Genomic DNA, 22,129 nt, shown 5'->3' on the forward strand with positions numbered 1-22,129 from the left:
GATCATTATTTTTTCTAGCATCAGTCTTGTTTTCCAATTGCTGCAATGTGTATGTGGTACAAAATCTTGATGTTCACTCACTGCTCTTTTTGTTATATTAGTTATTTTTTGGTTTTTAGGAGCATTAGCAACTAAGGCCATATTGCTCCGGGATATGCGGTGGTCATTCCTGACCTTTCCGCATCTTCCGTATTTGGTGGTGACGGGCTCGAACCCCGGTCTAATCAAGAAGCGTGTGCTATGCACTGCTGCTCCTTCCCACCTGGCTACAGAGGCGCCTGCTCTTTTTGTGGACTTTTTTTTTTTACAACACTACCAAGTTAGTCAGTCTTAGGTAAGGGTTGCATGGATTTTCTCCTTTCAAACAGACCAAAGAATACTTGGAATTACAGACATAACAAGCACTTAATACACACACACACACACACCTGCCCTAAGCTCTTCATTCCATCTGCAGCAGTCTAAACATTGAAATATCAACAAAAGCATTCAGATGCAACAAATAGAATGCTATACTTTGTCCACAAAGTGTCAGTATAGTGTCTGTAATTGCATGTAATTTTTGTTTAGTTTTTTGTGTGCATCAAAAAGCCAATTTCTGGGTGGGGGGGAACCATGCAATATGATTGCCTGAGACCAACTAACTCAGCCATGGTGTGATAAAAGTCCATTAAAAATTCCTCATGTCATTGACATGGTTTGAACGCTGGTCTTTTCTACCTGGTGTGAAAGGACAGTGGTTACAACCACTGTGCTAAACATGAGGATGTGTGAAAGGGAATGCATGTATATTTAGTGCCAAGCCAGCTAAAGCAATGGGACATGTGTATACTGTGTCTGCATCATGTATACTTTGGTTGACTTGCCTATTTGCTGGATGAGTTTCTTGGAGGTAAAATCATTTCACCCTTGCCTGAGACTGTAACTTGGCTGTGAAGTGGGGGGGGGGGGAAACAACCATAAAAATTCCTCCCTTCAATGGTACTTGAACCCAAACCATTTCCACATGGTGTGGTAAAATAATGATTGTAATAATGACTGTACTAACCATGAAGATATCTGGGTGGGTATGAAAGAATTGAGCATATGATATATAAGGTAAAGTCCATGGTGAAATTTGTCAAGGTGGTGGCTCTCAAAATAAATTGAATAACTTTAAACAATCATTCCAAAAGCAGCGAAAGTGCCTATAATACAATCATGGACTTCATTCAGTTGCTGGAGTCCATTCATTTTTTTAAATTTAGCTTAACTCAGACTACTAGCTTAGACATTTAGTTTAACTCAGACAACTACTTTGATCTAACTTGAAAATATAGCTTTCTTGTTAAAAGAGCTCATTCATTATTAATCATATGCTGCATCCCATGACAGGAATAGAAGCAAGCAGCATTTTAAATTATATATCAAATAATTTCATATTAAAATAAATATGTTTTCAGCATTGGCATGTTGCATGACGGCCGAGGTAACAACTGTGATCCTGAAAAGTATATTATGTCTGAAAAAACTGGACCAGGAAAAGTCACTTGGTCAAACTGTAGCAATGCTTATGTGGAGAAGTTTTTCAGGTGTGTATATATATATATATATTTTTTTTTTTAAGATAATCCTGCCAAGGATTTATAAAATTAAGAGTATGCTATTGCTAACCAATTAGCCATTATTCACACATGTAATAGACTATAATTTAGATGAATGTATGTTTTAGAAACATACATTTTCTGATTTAGCATGAGTTTGAATGGATTGTGTCGTTGCATTTCCAGGCTGATTTAATATTAGCATTAATAGTGGCAAAAGATGCAAGAAAGCAAGCTAATATAGCAACAGAAAAAAATCCCACATGACCTATCCATTCCTTCCATTAGTTTGTTTAATTCTTTCTTGTATTTATTCAAACTATTCACTACCATCATAAGGGAGAAGTTTTCTCCAATCAACAGATGGAACTTTTGTCAATCAACAGATGGAACTTTTGTCAATCAACCATCTGCTGGCTGAAGGCAAATTTCCACACATCTATTTTGCAACATCCTTCCTCAATTTGAATTTATGCCCCCTTGTGTGCATAATCTGAGCAAGATAAAGAATCTAGTTAGCAATGAGCTTGTTCAATCCATTCAAAGCCTTCAACACCTCAATCAGATCTTGAACCATCTTGAAGGTTCCTAGTCTCCCAATGCTACAATTTTCAGAACTGAAGCTTTCCTTGGTAAGAGCACCCCTTTCTTCCCACCCACCAATCTTGTTCGCAATTTTTTCCCCAATTCCAGCAGCTCTACATGCATCCTAAAATGAGGCCTCCAGACCTGTATGCAGTACTCAAGATAGGGCCTAACTACTACTGCCTTCTACAATGGGATAATCACCTACTTATCCCTGCTAGAAAAATTCCTGTATCATCATTGACAAAACCACAAGAGCTGCTCTGGCAGCCTGTCTGCACTATCAGAGAACTTGATATCTGATTCCATAAATATCCCCAGGTTTTATTAATTTTTCATTGCCCTGAGTGTAGTACCACACAGTTGGTACTACACCCAGGGATTATTAGCATTTTAGCATTAGCAATTATTGTGGGATTATTGTTACCCATATGCAGTACCTTGCATATGTCAGTGCTAAACTTCAATTGCCATTTCTCAGCCCATCTGCCTAATTTTTCTAGATTTGATTTTGTTGGAGTAACATACCTTTATTGCTGTCAATAACTACCCCAACAATCCTTGTATCATCTGTAAACTCAGACATTAAGAAAGCATGATATATCTTCATTAATATAGAAAACAACAATGGGCTCAGCACTTAACACCCTGGGGAACTCCACATATAACATTTGTCCATAAAGAGTAGTGTCCGTTGGTAAGCACTCTCTGTGGTAAGCTCAAGCAAACTCAATGCTGATGGGATTCTTCCTCTTGCTCAGACTACACACGGTGGGGCATAAATTCAAATTTAGGAAGGATGGTTGCAGAACAGATATGTGGAAGTTTGCCTTTAGACAGCAGGTGATTGTTACTGGAACTGACTTCCATCTGTTGTTGTGGAAGTGGATAGCTTGAATAAATTCAAGGAAGAACAAGAACAACTAATGGAGGGAATGGATAGGTGAAATCAGAATTTTTTTTTTTTTTTTTTTGCTAAAGCTGTACAAGCATGCTTTTTTGAATCATTTCACTACTAATCCCTTTATTCAAAACCATCCCTTTATTCACAACCATCCCTTTATTCAAAGCAGTAACTTGCCATTAATGCCAAACTGCTCCAATATGTTCAGCAGTCTTACATGTGCAATAGTATGAAAAGCTTTCCTGAAATCCAAGTATATCAAAATAATTTTTTTGCATCCCATTCTTTATTATAGCATTATAGTATCCAATCAAATTGGTCAGGAAAGATCATCCCCTTATCAAATCCATGCTGTAACTGAATTATATAACTGCATTGCTGTGTAAATGGTTCTATATTACTTCTTTAACCAGTGAGTTAAAGAAGTAATTCTATATTACTTCTTTAACCAGTGAGTATCATTTACATTATTTTCCCTGGAACCAAAGCGAAGCTAACAGGTCTATAATTACTCATGCCACCATTTGATTCCCTTTGTGAATTAAAGATACAATTTGCACATCTTGAGTCTACAGGGACCTTTCCTCAAACCAAAGATGCTCTCATAATTATGGCTAAGGTTTGCTTATTTCCTGTGCTGCCTCCCTTAATAAAATTGAATAGATCCCAACCACCCCAGTTGCCTCTTTTATGTATAGCTTCAATAATTTCTCTTCCACTTTCCTCTCAATTATTACAAAATCATTTAGCTCCCTGTTAGATTTTGATTAACTTCTGGAATTTCCCTCCCTAAAGAACTCCTCATATTTGAATGTATATGCAAAATATCTATTCAGTTTGTCAGCGACCTAAGCAGGAGCATAACAATTAAACCATCGATAATATCAAGTGGACTATGAATCAAGTGTGATTCATTCCCTTCTTTCTAGAATTTACATAAGTAAAGAAGTCGTTTTTTTCTTTGTGTCCTTTGCCAAAGACCTTAGCTTGCCTAACCTCCTTTGTGACTTGATTGCAAACTAGTTAATATCTAACATACGCTTCTCTATCAGCATGTGATAATTGCAAAAAAGCATCCCATGCATTATTCTTCTTTGCCATGAGTCTCAAAGTTCATCTGGCATCTATTTAGGTCTAGGCCTTGAACAATATTTCTTAGTTGGTAAGGGGGGAAGGAGCAGCAGTGCATAGCACACGCTTCTTGATTAGACCGGGGTTCGAGCCCGTCACCACCAAATACGGAGGATGCGGAAAGGTCAGGGAATGACCACCACATATCCCTGGAGCAATATGGCCTTAGTTGCTAATGCTCCTAAAAACCAAATAACAATAACAATCTTAGTTGGTATGATATACCTTCTATGATATGCCTAGTAGTTTCTGTGCTTATTTCCTTGAACACTTCCCATTTATAATATGCTGTTGATATCATGATCAGTTTGTCCCACTGTATAGAATTTAAAAACTGTCTGAGCCACTTTAATCACCTTTACAAAAATAAAAGCGCTTCTATTTACCCTTAATGGTAGTTACATCTTTGTAAATCTCACATAAGTACACTGTGAAAACTGCCATCTACTTGTTCTTTTATCTACATATTCCTAATGCATGAAGGATCACTGTGAAGAATTATGAGTATTAGTCTCTCTCTTGTTGCCTCTCTATCATGCTGCTGTAGAAAATGGTCAACCAAAAATTTTGAAGTAAAAATTAATTAGAAAGTTTAAATCACCTATTATAACATATTCTCATTTACTGGCTCACTCTATTTCACTGTATAGTTGTTTGTTAAATATGTTTCTGCTATCTAATGATGTCTAAATTTCCAGATGATACAAAGGTTGGTATGGTAGTTAACAACAGTAATGATGGTTTGCTACTACAGCGATATCTTAAAAAATTAGGCACATGGGCTAAGAAATGGCAATTGAAGTTTAACATGACAAATGCAAGTACAGTCAGTACTCGTATAGCACAATAGTTGTGTTCCTAGAAATCCTTGTGCAATGCAAAATCGTGCAATATAAATAACAGGCCCTATGGGAAAAATAGGGTTAAGTGCCGACCATCCAAGATTGAACACACACATTTGTAACCAAAACATTACCAAACACAATAAATAATCGTAACAAAATACTTATGTATTTTATTACAACTATTATGTAACAAAATATTGCTAATGCTTTTGCTTCTATCGTAAGCAAACTTGTTTTTTTGTTTGATTTTCTATCCAAACAGATGATAGCCATTCCATCTCTTCCAATTCTTTGTGTCTTGATCTAATGGATTTTAATTACACTTTGAGTTGTTCCTGCTATGAAAGTTGTTTTTATTTTCTCTGCATTCTTTCTAATTCTCGGCGTTGCCTCATTTAGGCCAGTAGCACGTGAAATATCACATGGTCTTAATTTCGCTCAAAGTGTTTCAAAATTTCATATTTTTTCTCTATCAACAGAGGCGGACTGGTCATAAGCCTTACCGGGGAAACCCTGGTGGGCCGGTGTGATTTTGGCCATAAACGCTAGTATGAGGCCACTACAAATTTTCCCTGGTAAGAATTTTTGACCCAGTCCACCTCTGTTTTTATCGATATTGCACTTCCTTTTCACACCTTTTAAGTATTTTACTCATTTTTAGGGAACAACACCGTAAAGGAAGAGACACACTAACACCTCACTAGCTCACATTTCTGGGGGTTACTACCATAAAACAATAAAAACTATTTCCAGCTGCGTTTCTGCTAGTGGAATCTGTTATAAACTAGTAGTAAACTCGATCTAATTGCATTTGTGATAATACCGATAGCTGGAATTTGTGGGTTTTTGCATTATTATGGTAAAAAGCATTTCCCCTTCACTGATATAAAAAACAAATACATTTTCAGAATCTTCTCTTCATTGCTCTGTGTTGCGTTCAGTTGGAATGATTCCACATTCGACTGCCATTTCTTGTAAACGGCACAAAGGCGAATCGTGCATAAGCGAATTCGGTTTGTGTTATATATGATATCGTTCCCCTATTTATAAATCGTGCATGATCGAATTCATGTAGTGTAAACATGTGTTATACGAGGACTGACTGTAATGTATATGGGTAGCAGTAATCCCAGAGTAATGTATCAACTGTGTAGTACTTTTCCACCAACCTTAAGTGTAGTACTACACTTAATGTTGGTGGAAAATGAAAAATGCATGGGAGTACTTAGAAAACTTCATATCTGATTATGCAGTCAGATACGAAGTTCTCTGAGCAATGCAGACAGGCTGCCAGGGCAGCTCATGAGGTTCTGTCAATGATATACAGGAATTTTTCTAGCAGGGATAAGGAGGTGACCATGCCACAGTATAAGGCAATGGTCAGGACATATCTTGAGTACTGTATAGAGGTCTCATTGTAGGAAGGATATAGAGCTCCTGGAACAGGTACAGAGAAGGCAATGAAATTGGTGAGGGGAAACAAAGGGGTGCTCTTACCAAAAAAGGCTTCGGTTCTGAAAATTGCAGAACTGAAGTCTGAAGACAAGGAAAGTGCAAGGTGATCTGATTGAGGGGTTTAAGGCTTTGAGTAGCTCAAGCAAACTCAATGCTGATGGGATTCTTCCTCTTGCTCAGACTACACACGGTGGGGCATAAATTCAAATTTAGGAAGGATGGTTGCAGAATAGATATGTGGAAGTTTGCCTTTAGACAGCAGGTGATTGTTACTGGAACTGACTTCCATCTGTTGTTGTGGAAGTGGATAGCTTGAATAAATTCAAGGAAGAACAAGAACAACTAATGGAGGGAATGGATAGGTGAAATCAGAATTTTTTTTTTTTTTTTGCTAAAGCTGTACAAGCGTGCTTTTTTTGAATCATTTCACTACTAATTCAAATACTAATATATGACACATTAATATCTATTTTATGCCTGTGCATATATTAATTGGATAACTAAAATAATAATAATAATAACCAATTTAATAAAATTATATAATATAAATCCATTCATCTTTTCAAATTCAAATATCAGTTTTACTATTTAATAAAATTTAACAAAATGTGTTTTTACCATTGCAATTTCTGCCTGTAGTTCAATACATTTTGGATAATTTTTCTCTTCAGGTCAATTGGATTGGAATTGACCTGAAAAAATATGGGATTGATCGTGCCTACAGGAATCATATTAATACCACATAGCAAACCTCCAACCCTCACATTAACAACTGCTAAAGACCACTACTCAATTGCAGAATTTCCTCTGAAAAGGATTAGAGAAAAAAAAATTACAATCTACTGCAAATTAAGCCTGTGACTACCCCGAAGATGATTGGCTTCTAACTTCGTCCATTGTAATGTAGTGTGCTCTGAAGATAACATAAGGTGTTAATGTGTAGAACACTGTGAAAGTGAAATTTGTGCACTAGACTTCTTATCTTGATTATGGGATTTCTTACACCTTTTACTAAAATTATTTTATCTTTTTTTATTTTTAATTTATGCACTAAATGCAAATGAAGTTTTGTGGTAAAAACTGCAGCCATTATCAATCCACTGCAGGATGGAAGCCGCTTCAATGATTCATGTTGAGGGAAATGGACTACAAACTGCCACGCTGGTCCAATGCAGGTTGGCAGTTCAACCACATTTAGCAGTCAGGGGCTTGAACCCCAGCCTACTCAAAGAGTGTGTGTGCTATTGTACTTCTGCTGGTCTTTTAAATTCTGGTCTTTTTTATAACTTCATAATTAATGTTTCTTTTAAATCCTTAGCCTCTGAAGAATCATTTTGATTCAACTGTATTCACATTTATAGTAAGCAAAAATAAATAAATGAACTTTCACTTATTTTACACAAAGCCAAAACCAGAACAGTTTACACATTCACTGGTGACTACATGCATATTTAATTAATGGCAGCTATATTTGTGCATGATTCACAAAATTAGCTTTGCATTTTTTGCAACAGTGTACAGACTCAGATTCACTCTCTGGTGGTTGAACTTGAGTGTGCACACCAACCATTGGATGACAACCTGCCCAAGATTATTTTATTTTAATTATGGATAGTCCAATTGACAACTATAATGCAGTTTCAATGAGGCATGACCACAGCTGAATGGTCAGCAGGAAAGTACAGAGATGAATGTGCAAGTGCCACACACACACAAACACACACACACTGCATCAAAAATAAACTCCTCTTGAACTTATGTAGCAATCTCAGAGTAAAACAGAAAATGTATATATTGAAATAATATAAAGTAAGTGCAGCTTTTCCAAACAGAAGTAGAATTAGAATCTACAGCAGTTGTCAGTATGGGGCCTCCGTAGCCAGGTGGGCAGGAGCAGCAGTGCCTAGCACACGCTTCTTGATTAGACCTGGGTTCGAGCCCGTCACCACCAAATACGGAGGATGCGGAAAGGTCAGGGAATGACCACCGCATATCCCGGAGCAATATGGCCTTAGTTGCTAATGCTCCTTAAAACCAAATAACAAACAAACAGTTGTCAGTATTTTCATGTACACCAGAGTTCATAAGATCTGTATTGAGTCATACATTTGAAAGTAGAATGGGCCCCTGAGGTAATATATTTTAGAGTAATTTTCAAATGAATAAAAAATAAATATCAGTTCCAATGAAAATTATTTTTTCTTGAATTCCCCCCCCCTCCTTTTTTTTATGATTGCACAAAATTTTATTACAATTTTTGCAGTCGAGGCAAAGGACACTGTTTGAAGGACGATAACAAGCCTGGATCACCAGATATGGATCATGAGAGGGATCCTAAATTACCTGGACAACGGTTCCCACCAAAAGAACAATGCAAGATGGCACTTGGTCCAAGTCACAAACCTTACCAAGTACAAAGGGAACCATTCAATGTAAGTAGATGTCATTTAACAATATTAAAATCAGATCATACTAGGTAGTATTTGTTCTATTATACATAATCTATTTGAGAACACAATTACTTATTTAAAACTGAAGACTGAAATGCTGAACAGCAGTGGTTCTCACACATTTATTTCTATTCGGCACAAAACATTCTGGTAGGGGAAGTCAGACATAATCATTACAACACACTAAACTATCTTATACTAAATATTATTATAAATAAAATTCTGAGAAAAGAAAAACAAATAAATATTAATAATTGGTATCCATTTTTCACTTTCAGTATGACATGCAAGCACATGCTGGCCCTGAGTGCCAAATGATTTATGATCAAGCATGCAAATTAGTGCTTCTCTTGATGGGGCAAATCATTTTTTTGTTTAAAGTTCCATTAATGCACAATTATCTAAGCCTTAGTAAAGAAATTCACTTTATTATATTATAGATTAGGAAGAAATGTAAACTCCTGTTTTTTGTTTTCGTTCTCTATACGTACTTATTACTAACCCCTTTCTACCACTTGGTCACAAGGTGGCAGAGCCAGTAACCTGGCCAGGATAAATTCTACCATCTAGGGGAAAAACAGAGTAAACAAATTCAGAAAACCACTGGGCTCTCAGATTCAAACAAAACAGGATATAAACATAAGAATCCTAATTCCCCCTCACAGCCAAAAAGACATACCCAGCTCCCTTTTTTTTTAATAATTCGCTCCAATGGTGAATTAACAATAACTAAACTGTCACCATTCAGAATCCAGAAAGAACTGGAGTGCAATGCTGAATCATCCAAGATGATCCAGCACATTAAGTGACTCAAAGTTGGTTGATATATTTAGAGAAACAACTAATCCACTCTCTCATAAATCCATAAATATCTAAAAATGAATAATCTTAAGCTGGAGCCTCCTTGATGTCTTCAAAAATGAAATGCTAAATGAGCTGTCACATCAAGGTTACAAGAATCTCTGCTAGACAAGATGGAAACCTTGTCCTTACTCACAACTTAATCATCATTTCCAAAATAACATGGTGCTCTACATCCATTAAAACTGAATACTTAATATGAATTATCAAGCGATACATTCTGAATCCCTGCAGTGTGCCAGATGCAAGATACCTGGGCACTCCCTAACAGCTGATGAAGAATCCCTATTTGTGCCAAATGTCGATCAACAGATCACAACCATCAGGAATATAACACTTCCCAAATGAAATGCCTAAACTGCCAAAACATGCAATTTCTGAAAAAATGAGAAAGCAACCTAAAAATATAAAGTAGAACGTGACGTCACATACCAGGAAGCAAAATGATGCACCTTTTCAATTCAATCAAATAAGCTGTCATTTAGCATTAGAAAAGACATATGATGCAAGAAAGCAAATTTATGCAGTATCAGCCAAGAAAAAGAAAAAAAAAAAAAAAAACGCAATGATTTCACCCCTCAGTTCATTCCAAATACCTGTCCAGCTCAGCCTTCATGGAGGCAATGATCAAAGGTGGAAGTCAGGATCATTTAGATAGAAATGGATATGCAGCTTGGTTTTGTAAAGGGAAAATCGTGTTTAACAAATCTGGTTAGCTATTTTGACAGGGTCACTCATGAGTTGGATTTAGGGAATAATTTCAACATTGTTTAGATTTCAGCAAAGCAGTTAACTCAGTCCCACATGAGTGATTACTTTATAAACTGGAACGGGTTGGAATCACAGAGAAAATCTGTGATTCCCTAAAGCCATCCGGATGGCTTCAGGGCAGGAGGCAGAGGGTTATGATAAATGGTTATTCCTCAGATTGAGTTGATGTAAGAAGTGGAGTTCCCCAAGGATTAGTATTAGGACCACTGTTGTTTTTGATTTTCATAAATGACATCGATGAAGGGATAGAAGGCGTGATGTCTAAATTTGCAGATGATGTAAAGATTGGGAGAGTAGTTAATGATCACCGCCAAGCAGTGGTTCTTCAGAGTGACCTAGATAGACTTCGGGGATGGTCAGAAAAATGGCAGCTATGCTTTAATCAAATAAAGTGTAAGGTATTACACTTTGCCTGAGGAACAGTAACCCCAAAATAACTTATACACTTGGTGCAGTTGAACTAAAGCCAGCAGTGGAGGAAAGACACTTCGGTGTTTCAATACAGCCAGACATGAAGTTCTCCAAGCATTGTAGACAGGTTGCAAGGAAGACCCATGGTGTCCCATCAAAAATCTATCAAACATTTGCTAATAGATATAAGGAAGTCATAATCCCATTATACAAGGCTATTGCTAGGCCACACTTGGAATACTGTGTTCAAGTATGGAGACTGTACGTAAAAAAAGACATCGAGCTTCTCGAAAGGATCAAAAGAAGATAACTTGCCTGGTGAGATCGGTAAAAGAGCGTCCATGTGAGGAATGACTTCAAATTTGTGGATTGCACAGCTTGGAAACTAGGCACCTTAGAGGAGACTTGATCGAAGTGTTTGACACTCTGAGAGGCAAAATTAAAATGAGATGAAATTTTCAAGGTTAAATAAATAAATACAAGTTATGTGGGGAGATGTTTAGACTGGATTGCAGGAAGTTTTATTTTAGCCAGCGAGTTATAAATTACTGGAATAAGTTACCTACATGGGTGATAGCCTAGTTTGGGAAAATTTAAAGGTCAGCTGGATAGTTACCAACAGGAGGAGGAGGGAAATGCACAGGTTGTCTATTTCCTTTACTTTTATTATTTATTTTATTTAAATTTTTTATTATTATTATTTTATTTATTATTATTTTTTTTTGACTGGTGCAGCATAAGCACCAGTCAAAAAAACTGCTATAAAAGGGATCGCTGTGTGTGAATGATGAGTGAAGGAGAATGTCCAATATTAATCGTCATACCCTGAATAGGTGTCTATATATACAGGGTGTCTCAAAAATATTGGTACAAATGTTTAGGGGAGGTAGGTAAGATCTAAAGGAATGTGAATCGCATAGGAACCCATAACCGGAAATGTCACCGTAAGTCGGTACACGGCGCTGTTCATCAGTTCGCCAGAGGGAAAATTTCTGGTTTACTCATTCAAGCAGTAGTCGCCACACGAAGAGCATGCATTGATATATGCACTGTGAGCTGGCACACATGCACCTAGTGTATTCCCCACAGGTCTAAATCTAAAAACATCAAAATTACTGCCCGACCTATTTGGCCCTAGAACAAGTTATCAGCGAACAACCCTACGCTCTGTTAAAATTACAACCGTTGCTCAAGAAACAGCGATCCTCTCATTCTCAAATCTGGTCCTAGCCACTGAAATCCCAGGAAAGTAGGTGGCAGGACCCACCAGAGTACTCTAGCTACAGTGGTACACCCGGTCAGCCTCCCCGTGGCATGGTGTGGTAACGTCGGGTCCCACTAGGGGCTCGGCGGCTAATAGACCGGAGGAACAAAGGGCACAACACAATATACAGCACATGACCCCCACACACTTCAAATCTCTGGCCCCGATACAATGTACACCCACGGAGATGGGAGAAATCCCAGGAGCCGTTAGACACTAACATACCTTATACCTTATACATGCACCTAGTGTATGGATTAGCAGATGGCAATGGACGAGCCGCTCAACGAATTTATGGAGAACACTTCCCAGACAGACATGTACCGGATCACCATTTGTTTGCACGTGTGCATCAAAATTTGTGCAATTATGGGTCATTTAGAGGTAACAGGAGTGGTGCGGGCAGACCCCGTTCGAACGAACTCCCGCCATGGAAGAAAGTGTGTTGAATGCCGTCCAGAATAATCCCACTACCAACACACATGCCGTTGCCTTAGGAGTGTCTCATTGCAGTGTACAGCGTGTCTGGCACGACAATTCCTTACACCCCTTTCATCTCCAAAAGGTTCAGTTGCTGCTCCCCCAAGATCATCCTGCACGTGTGGCTTTTGCGCAGTGGTTTCTCCAAGAAAGTGTTCAAGACTTGAATTTTCCAGCCTATGTTTTGTTAACGGATGAGGCTTATTTCACTCGGAAAGGCTTATTCAATCAGCACAATGCTCATGTGTGGGCTCACGACAACCCACATGGTGTGCGCCCCTATGCGGCACAACATCGCTTCGTAATAAATGTGTGGGCAGGTATAGTCGGTGACTGCTTAGTCAGCCCATACCTGTTACCATTCCGCACGAACTCCGCTAAATATCTGATCTTTCTTGAACAAGTTCTACCAGGGCTACCTGACGATGTTCCAGCAAATGTGAGACGCAACATTTGGTTTCAACATGACGGGGCGCCCGGGTCACAAACATACCTTCCATTATGGAAGGTGTGTTTGTGACCATCTGAACAGGCATTTTGAGCGTCGATGGATTGGCCGTGGTGGACCCGTTGTCAGGCTCCCACGCTCACCTGATTTATCGAGCCTTGATTTCTTTCTGTGGGGGGGGCCCTCAAATCTATGATGTATGAATCGCCTGTGGAGACAGAAATGGATCTCGTGGTGAGACTCGTCTGTGCTGCTGCTACTGTCAAAGAAACACCGGGTGTGTTCGACCGTGTCCGCCAATCCATGCTGCATCGGTGTCACGCATGCATCGCGTCTCATGGTGGAACCTTCGAACATCTGTTGTAACATCATGAAATGCATCCATCTCGTACTCCATTGTTAATATTATGTCAAATAATTGTTTGCCACTAATTACTGTCTTGTGTCATTTCTGCTTCTTGTGCCTCTGCTACTACTTTCCCGTGACGTTTCCGGTTATGGATTCCTTTGCGATTCAAATTCCTTTAGATGTTACCTACCTCCCCTAAACATTTGTACCAATATTTTTGAGACACCCTGTATACATATATATTGTATATATACATACATATACAGCGGGACTTCTATATAATAAAATTGATCATTCCCTTGAAAAAATTCATTATACAGAAATTTAATTATAAAGATATATGACCTTTTCAACAATGAAAAATACTGTAAATTCAGAAATATAGTAAAAGATGGGAAAGAAGTGGGGATGAATAAATTTTCTAACATTTTAAAACATACATATTAAGAAATGACTACTTATATGATGCCCACAATTTATTAGTACACTTTTAAGAATTATGTCATAAAATATTTGGTTATTTTTTGTTGTAAACTGGATTCTACTGTACACCGTTCATAAAAATGATTGCATTTGTTTAAACTTTAAACATTCAGATATATTTTCTGTTATATTTTCTTCACATTGAAGGCCTCAATGCAAAGTTTCAAATGTTCCAACATTAGTTTGGAAGGTTTAATATTGCCCTCATTTTCATCCAAATCATTGTCGATATTGTCACTAGTTCTTTAAATATGCTCCAAAATGTTGGAGTCACTCAGATATTCAGCTGCTATGACAACATTATCAACTAAAAATTTGTCAAGAACAATTTCTCCACTGATCAAACCTCGCTTAGATCTCATCCCAAGATTGCTCAATGTCTTCTAATATTTCAATCCCTCTCATCTCTGTTAACTAGCATTTTAGCAAAACCTGCTTTTGTGAAACAATTCTTAATCGTTGTTTCCGTCACATCTTGACTCGACACTTTCGCCAACTCTGATGTGCACATCCAGAAATCTATAACAGAATCTATACATTGGTTGATTTCTATTCTCAGTATAATTTTTTTTAGTATGCACCTTTGGTAGTGCATTTTCAAATTCTTGATAATGTCTTGGTCCATTGGCTGCAGTTAAGACGAATTATTCAGAAGGAAGGAAACAAGCTTCACACTTGTAAGTTTCGAAATTACCGAATGAAAGTGGGCAGGGCAGTTGTCGGCAATCAATGCAATTTTTCTGTTTTCTTTCATTATCTTTCTATCAAAATTTAAAATCCACTGCTCAAAACTTTCACTTGTCATTCAAGGTTTTTTGTTGTAATTGTAGTCCAACTCTAATGACTTTACTCTTTTGAAATATCAGGATTATTTACTTTTGCCTTATTACCAAAAGCTTCAGTTTTTCATTACCAGCCATATTTGCAATCAAGAGTGTAATTCTCTCCTTATTATTTATACCACCTAAACATTTATCACCTTTAAAAGGTCAGTGTCTTGTTCGGCAAACATTTAAAAAATAGACATATTTCATCAATGTTGAATATGTCTTTGGACTCTTAGTCTCCATATTTTTTTTCAAAACTGTTTTTCAAAATTCCTGTATATCATTGACAAGACACCATGAGCTGCTCTTGAAGACAGTCTGCACTGCTCAAAAAACTTTATATCTGCCTGCACAATTACCCCCAGGTCCTTTTCATTCTCTACCACTGTCAGCGTAGTACTACACAGTTGATACGTTACTCTATAGTTACTGCTTCCCATATGCAGTACTTTACATTTGTCAATGTTGTCATTTGTCAACAAATAGCCTAAACCTAAAAATAAGTGAGACAGACCCCCCCCGTGCATTTTTAATTGATATACCCTGTATAATAATAATATTATTATTATTATTTTATTTATATTTTTTTTTTAACCTTGCAATACCCAATGAACTTTAGGGCAAAAGCCTCATGCAACTCAAAATCAACTGATTAATTCAAAAAGACATTTAATCTCTGATTACTGCCGCTGAAAATTACATAAATTAGTATTGCAACTCTTGCCACACATAATAAAAAATATATAATCCAAGATATACTACTAATTCTGGTGCCTCCGTAGCCAGGTGGGCAGGAGCAGCAGTGCATAGCCCACACTTCTTGATTAGACCACGGTTCGAGCCCACGACCACCAAATATGGAGGATGCAGAAAGGTCAGGGAATGACCACCGCATATCCCCAGAGCAATATGGCCTTAGTTGCTAATGCTTCTAAGAACCAAAAAACAAACTACTAATTCTCTAAACTATTTTTTTGTTTAGATTTCATTTTTTAATGGTATTGTTGAAAGTTATAAAAATTATTTTAAAAATACAATATAAGGTTCAGTTCAGAATTCAGACAACATGAATCTTTTATTTTTGCAAGATTTTTCCAACATTACTTTAATTGGGAGAAAAAAAAAAAAACAAGTGAAGTTAAAAATTACCAAAATAATAACATATAACTTAACTGTCAGCTCTGTAACGCAATATTTTTCATGTCTGGCTAAAATGCGATACATCACACAGGAACCACTGCCTCTCTTACTTTGGCCAAAAAAAAAAAAATGCAGTAAAAACTATGGAAGCGATTTTTGCAGTGCTAAAATAATTTAATTCTTAAAATTACTTTGGATACATAAACACAAAAAAAAAAGTAATACAAACAGGTAATTTAAGTACAAATAAAACCTCAGTGCATGACGTCCACTATAGAAGGAGTTTCCTCCAGAGCTTTATCAGTATTTACAATGGATGAATTTGACATCCTTAAGTTAATGGGGATTTGCTCATTCCTTGGTGTCCAGCCTAGCAGCTTTCTGTGGAAAACACCAGAGCCTCCAAAAAAAAAAGGCCCTTATTTGAAGGATCAATTTCCATACAAGTATGGAAATTGATCTTTCCATCCTTGAATGGTGTAAGCTTCAAAAAAAAAAAAAATAATAATAAATAAAGTTTCGTACAATAACTTAAAGGGTCCTGAGTTGGATATCATCATTCTTCACTTTCTTGCTGATTCCCCCCCCCCCCTCTCTCTCTCTCTCTCTCTCTCTCTCTCTCTCTCTCTCTCTCTCTCTCTCGGGGCGCCTCCGTAGCCAGGTGGGTAGGAGTTCGAGCCCGTGACCACCAAATACGGAGGAGGATGCGGAAAGGTCAGGGAATGACCACCGCATATTTTTTTTTTTTTTTTTGATTTGGTAGTTGTTGGCGCATCGGCTTCTGTGGCCATATTGCACCTCCCAAGGTTTTTGCAGTACTTTGATCCAAGCCCGAGGCTGGAATCGAACCCGCGACCTTTGGGTTGCCGGGCAGGTACTTTACCCACTCGGCTAGCCCGGTCGGCCCCACCGCATATCCCTGGAGCAATATGGCCTTAGTTGCTAATGCTCCTAAAAACGAAATAACAACAACTCTCTCTCAGGGTAAAGGCAGGATTTTTCTTCTTTTTTTTTTTTTTTTGGCTGGTTCAGCACAAGCCTCAGGCTTCCTTGCACCATATGGCTAATAATTATAATAATAATAATAATAATATATATATATATATATATATATATATATATATATATATAAAATTTAGGGCTAAAAATCCTCAGACTGCGAGAGAAGTTTACTGTTAAATAAGTTAGTGCAATAGTATGATTTCTATGTAGTTATGCCACCGCACAACTTTGGTTGGTTTTCTATGCACAGTAAACCAACCAAAGTTGTGCGGTGGCATCACTACATAACAGCTCATATTTCGAATTGTTTCACAACAAGTTGCCTATCTCATTATACCTCGAATAAGTAATGCTTCCTTGGTAGAGAATCATTGCTTATTCGCAATGAGTATCACCACCCACACAGCCATTTCAGGGCTATTTGGTCCCTCATCAGTGAGTGGGTAGGCACCCCGATGGTATAACAGCTGACAACCCAGTTGTACATCAATTTCCCAATATGAAAGATGCCAAATGACTTGGGGGTAAAAAACATCAGACTGCGAGAAGGGTTTACTGTCATGTAACTTAGTGCAATAGCATTGTTTCTATACACAGTAAACCAACCAAAGTTATGTGGCAGCATCATTCTTTCATAGTATGAGATATTATATGATGAAACACTCTTCAGTGAATGTTTATGTTAACAAAAGTTTTTAAAAAATTCCCTAACACTAACTATGTAAAGCTGAACTTTACAAGATTATATAGGAAGGTGTGTGTGTGTGTGTGTGTGTGTGTGTGTGTGTGTGTGTGTGTGTGTGTGTGTGTGTGTGTGTGTGTGTGTCAGGTGGAAATAAAAAACATGAGAGAAGAGAGAACAATTCCACAATCTACTTGTACAAATCTCTATGAAAACTCAGAATTCAAAAGGGGATATCACCCAGTTTGGCTTATTTTGCTGTAAGAAAAAAGAAAACACCTAGAACTTTTTTCATACCGAATTCAGAGTATGCACGAATTCAATTCTGAGATAACATTAAAGATTATAGTGCTATCACTGGATTTAGAAGTCTACTTCATTGTGAAATTTTGGATAAAATTTATTTCACCAAAAAAGCATTGTTTCACTTTATTGGCTACAGTAACAGTCAAAATTAGAAAATATGAAGCACTGAAAATTCACACTTTTGTTTTTTTAAGAAAGCCTCTTACGTGCTCAAAAATCAGTTTAGTGTGTGGCATATCTCAAAGAAAGACATGCTGGGCCCATTTTTTTTTTTTTTTTTTTTTTTAAACAAACTGTCACCTCTAATGTTTACATAGGCATCATAATGCAGCTTATTGCATTGCTAGAGAAAAATGAAAGAACCATCTGGCGCCATTTGCATATTGTATACTAACCACTGAAATGTTTCAAGTTTTTTGGGGATCAAATCAAATGATATAATTAGGTCTTTATAGCTACCAAGGTCTCCTCATTTAACATCCCTCAGAGACTTCTTTTTATGGAGATTAAAGCATATAATATGGGAGTGCCACTTGTAACATGATAAAAACAGTGGATTTATGTACTGCTAATAAGGAAGGACACTTTAACATTGTTTATATACTTTTTTTTGTTAATTATTCTGATAATAAATTGTATTTTCCTTTGATTGGTTTTGGATTTACTTTAAAAATGAACAACCTGTATAAAAATTGGGTAGTAATTTTAGTTTAGTTTCATTATCACTTATATTCATATTACATACACATTAAATAACAGTGTCATTAACTGAATGACAATAGAAGTGACTGTGATCCAAAGTGACTCCAGCCATATATTTGATGTTGCAACAATGATGGCAGGTGCAATGATACCTGCCATCAGAGGGCATAAATTCAAATTGAGGAAGGACGGATGTCGGATAGATGTGCGGAAATTTGCCCTTGGCCAGCGGGTGGTTGGTTGGTGGAACCGACTTCCGTCACTTGTTGTTGAAGTTGATAGCCTAAACAAATTTAAGGCTCAACTGGACAGGTATTTCGAACGAACGGAGGGGTGACATGGGAGTGGTGTGTGTGTGTGTTTTTTTTTTTTTTTTTGGCTGATGCTGAATAAGCTTGCTTTCTTGCATCATATGCCTCTACTAATGCTAATGCTAATGATACACCCCAGTCACAACAAGCATGCCAAAATTGAAATGTAAAAGGCAAGCTAGTTAACAAGAGGTTCTAAGATAAGTGCATAGATAATTTTCAGAGCTAAAAAAATAAATAAATAAATAAAGAACTGATGTCCAGAATATATACTGTATCTTAGAAAAAATTCAAATGATTGAAAATTTTATTTTTTAACCACTAGCAAAGATGGAGAGTTTTAATTTAATTTTAAAGTTGTCAGAAAAGGTCAAACTATGTGAGTCAAAACATTCAAAACATTATGACTGTCTATCTGATAGCAGGTAGGTTTTCCTTTTGCACAGCAAGACATGAACTCTATAAGGCCTTCTGTGGTGAAGGATCCAAACACTGGATCTACTGATCAATGTGACCCCACAGATGTTATATGGAATCATATCTGGCAATTCAGCAGCCAAGGTAGCATCTGGAAGTCACCTTTGTGTTCAGCAAACCACTCTCAAAAAATACTAGCAATATGGTATGGCACATTACCTTGCTGAAGCACAACTGTACCATCCTGGAAAATAATCAGTCATATGAAAATAGTATACCTGATAAGTAGTTTTTAGCATTCAGAGTGTAGTCTAGGGGGGGGATATGAGGGCTCCAAGAGATTCCCAGGAAAACATCCCCCATATCAAAACACTGCCCCCAACTGCCTGTTTCTGTTGGACCAGGGTATCAGAGTGATTCCTCCCTGCAGTTTGTCACCATACTCTCCATCTATAGTTCATAACAAGAAATGTGATTCATCAGAAAGGCAACTTTTTTTCCAGTCAATAGTCCAATGATGCCACTGAGATGCAAATTTTAGGCATATTGACAATGGGTGGCCTTGACCAGGCGCCTACTCTGAAGGTCCATACAGGGGAAAGTCTGTTAGAACGTTGTCTTGAAAACACCACTGGTCATCCCCTGGTTAAAGTCTATAGTCAGTTCACTATTTTCTGTCTATTGGCTCACACAAGGTAGGACAGCTTACATTCATCACAACCATCGGTAAGATATGGACACCCACCATTAGCCTGTCAACTACTGTGTGCTATCTGCCCACTCATGGAACACCTTAACAACAGTACTCTTGAGAACAGCCCACAAGATTTGCAGTTTCTGTAACACTGCCAACCTTCAACCAGTACCCGGAAATCATAATCAAAGTCTGTCAAATCACATCCCATGCCCATGTCACAGTTGAATACTTTGTACAGACCACATAGCAGGAACCTGCACTACTGCATTTACCAGTTCTTTTTACCATTTATACATATCAGTGACGTGTGTCACCAGCAGGGGTAAGTGTGCTTGTAAATTTCTAACTGGCTCTCTAAAAGAAAGTAGGGGTACTGGTGATTTGAACCAATTTTAATTGTGGCATCTACCACCTATCCCCACTGTTCTTTTGCACAGATGACATCATCAACCATGTGACTCACCTCTCTTGGACTTTTGTGTGCTTTCTCTGCCAGGGGCATTGGCTGCTTCCCACGATCCTTTGTGCAACCACATGACTCTCCACTCTGTGCTTTGATATTTTCTTTCGATGGTTTCTTCCAATAACCCTTTATGCAGGCCAGACTCCGATGATTTCTTTGTGTTTCCCATGATCCTTTGCGCACACCAGACTCCATTATTTTTTTTTATGCCGGATGGCACCACATTTTTTTTCATAAAAATTGTTGCTCTGTTCCTTCCTGGGACAGAGCAACAACTACACTTTTTTTTCTTGGTGTCAACTGAACTTATGGAGCTATGCTTACACCTCCACAAAACAGGATACTAATGAGCGTGTATAGCCTTCCAACACCGTATTTAGAGAAACAGCTGACACAATACCTTACCTTTGCAACAAACAAAATGACTGTAATCAAACAATATCTTATACGTTTCACTACAAATGTTACTTTTTTTAAGGTGATGCAGTTTTTTTGTCTGCCAATATAATGACAATGATTTTAAAAGATTTACAGCATCTTGTAAATTCGAATCTTTATTTTGAAGATTTTCAAATTTGTTCGCAAAAATATTTTCTTCTTCCACTTTCAATTATTATCATAGCCTATGAGAAGCTTTAGTTGCATTTCATTGCTTGTTCCAGATAAGCGGTCACCTGCATTCTAGGTGGAAACACCCTTAAGCATAAGGCTGTCAGGGGAGGGGCACTAGTTCCATACATAGCAGTCTTTACTTTTTCAATTAACTCAACTATTTAAGGAAGAACTAAATATAAAATTTCATCAAAATTGGTAAAACCATTTTTGAAAACGTAATTTTCAAATTACCTTCAAGTTCATTGACCTTCAGGTAGAAAGTCAGTTTCCGATAAATATCACTTAAAAATATTAGTAAAAAACAGCAATGAGTTTTTCAAACAGTGATTTTGGGGCCCCCCCTTCTGATCGGGGCCCTAGGCAGACGTATTTTTTGCCTATTGGATAATGTGCCCCTGTTAGTACCATTTGATCCAAACAAAAAGACTAGCATGTCAGAGCTTTGAGTAACAGAACTAAAAACAAATGCTGGTCAAGTGGTTTCTATGTGTCCATAACCAGTGAGCAGATTAACACGTTCCTGATGTGGCCAACAGACTCTGGTCAACCTACTTTCTATGTATGAGAACCCTATAGGATAAAATGGAATGTCGGGTGAGTCTATAACAACGCACTCCAACTCTGCCAATGAGCCATTTGAAAACTTTACCCTTTCAATTGCACACACTCAGTGATCAATGAAATATGATCACTCACCTAACACCGTTCACATGGATAACAACTGTTATTTGCATAGGTTTGACTCCATAGATGTCTGAAAAAAAAGTCTGTAGTGATCTGCAGCCATGCTGTTTCCATAGTGTTGGAATAGATGATGGCTGCATGTCCATGTGCCTCACATCCTGTTCCAAAACATCCCATGCATATTCGACTGGACTGGGGTTAGGCAAATTTGGAAGCCAATCAAGATGGGTAATTTCTTCACTGCATTCCTTGAAACACTGTGA

General features: G+C 37.5%; 1 protein-coding gene across 1 annotated transcript in view; it reads left to right on the top strand.

The window, feature by feature from the left end:
• The window catches only part of LOC150077579 (A disintegrin and metalloproteinase with thrombospondin motifs adt-1-like), a 150,197-nt gene that overhangs the window by 115,207 nt on the left and 12,861 nt on the right, over nucleotides 1–22,129 (top strand). Inside the window, exons 10-11 of the mRNA XM_090385950.1 lie at nucleotides 1,443–1,571; nucleotides 8,767–8,935. Of these exons, the coding sequence (XP_090242076.1) occupies nucleotides 1,443–1,571; nucleotides 8,767–8,935 (298 nt within the window). The remainder of the gene's footprint in view (nucleotides 1–1,442; nucleotides 1,572–8,766; nucleotides 8,936–22,129) is intronic.

Source organism: Mastigoproctus giganteus, chromosome 12 (assembly GCF_048544385.1).
Source record: "Mastigoproctus giganteus isolate SK-2022 chromosome 12, ASM4854438v1, whole genome shotgun sequence".
Taxonomy (NCBI): domain Eukaryota; kingdom Metazoa; phylum Arthropoda; class Arachnida; order Uropygi; family Thelyphonidae; genus Mastigoproctus; species Mastigoproctus giganteus.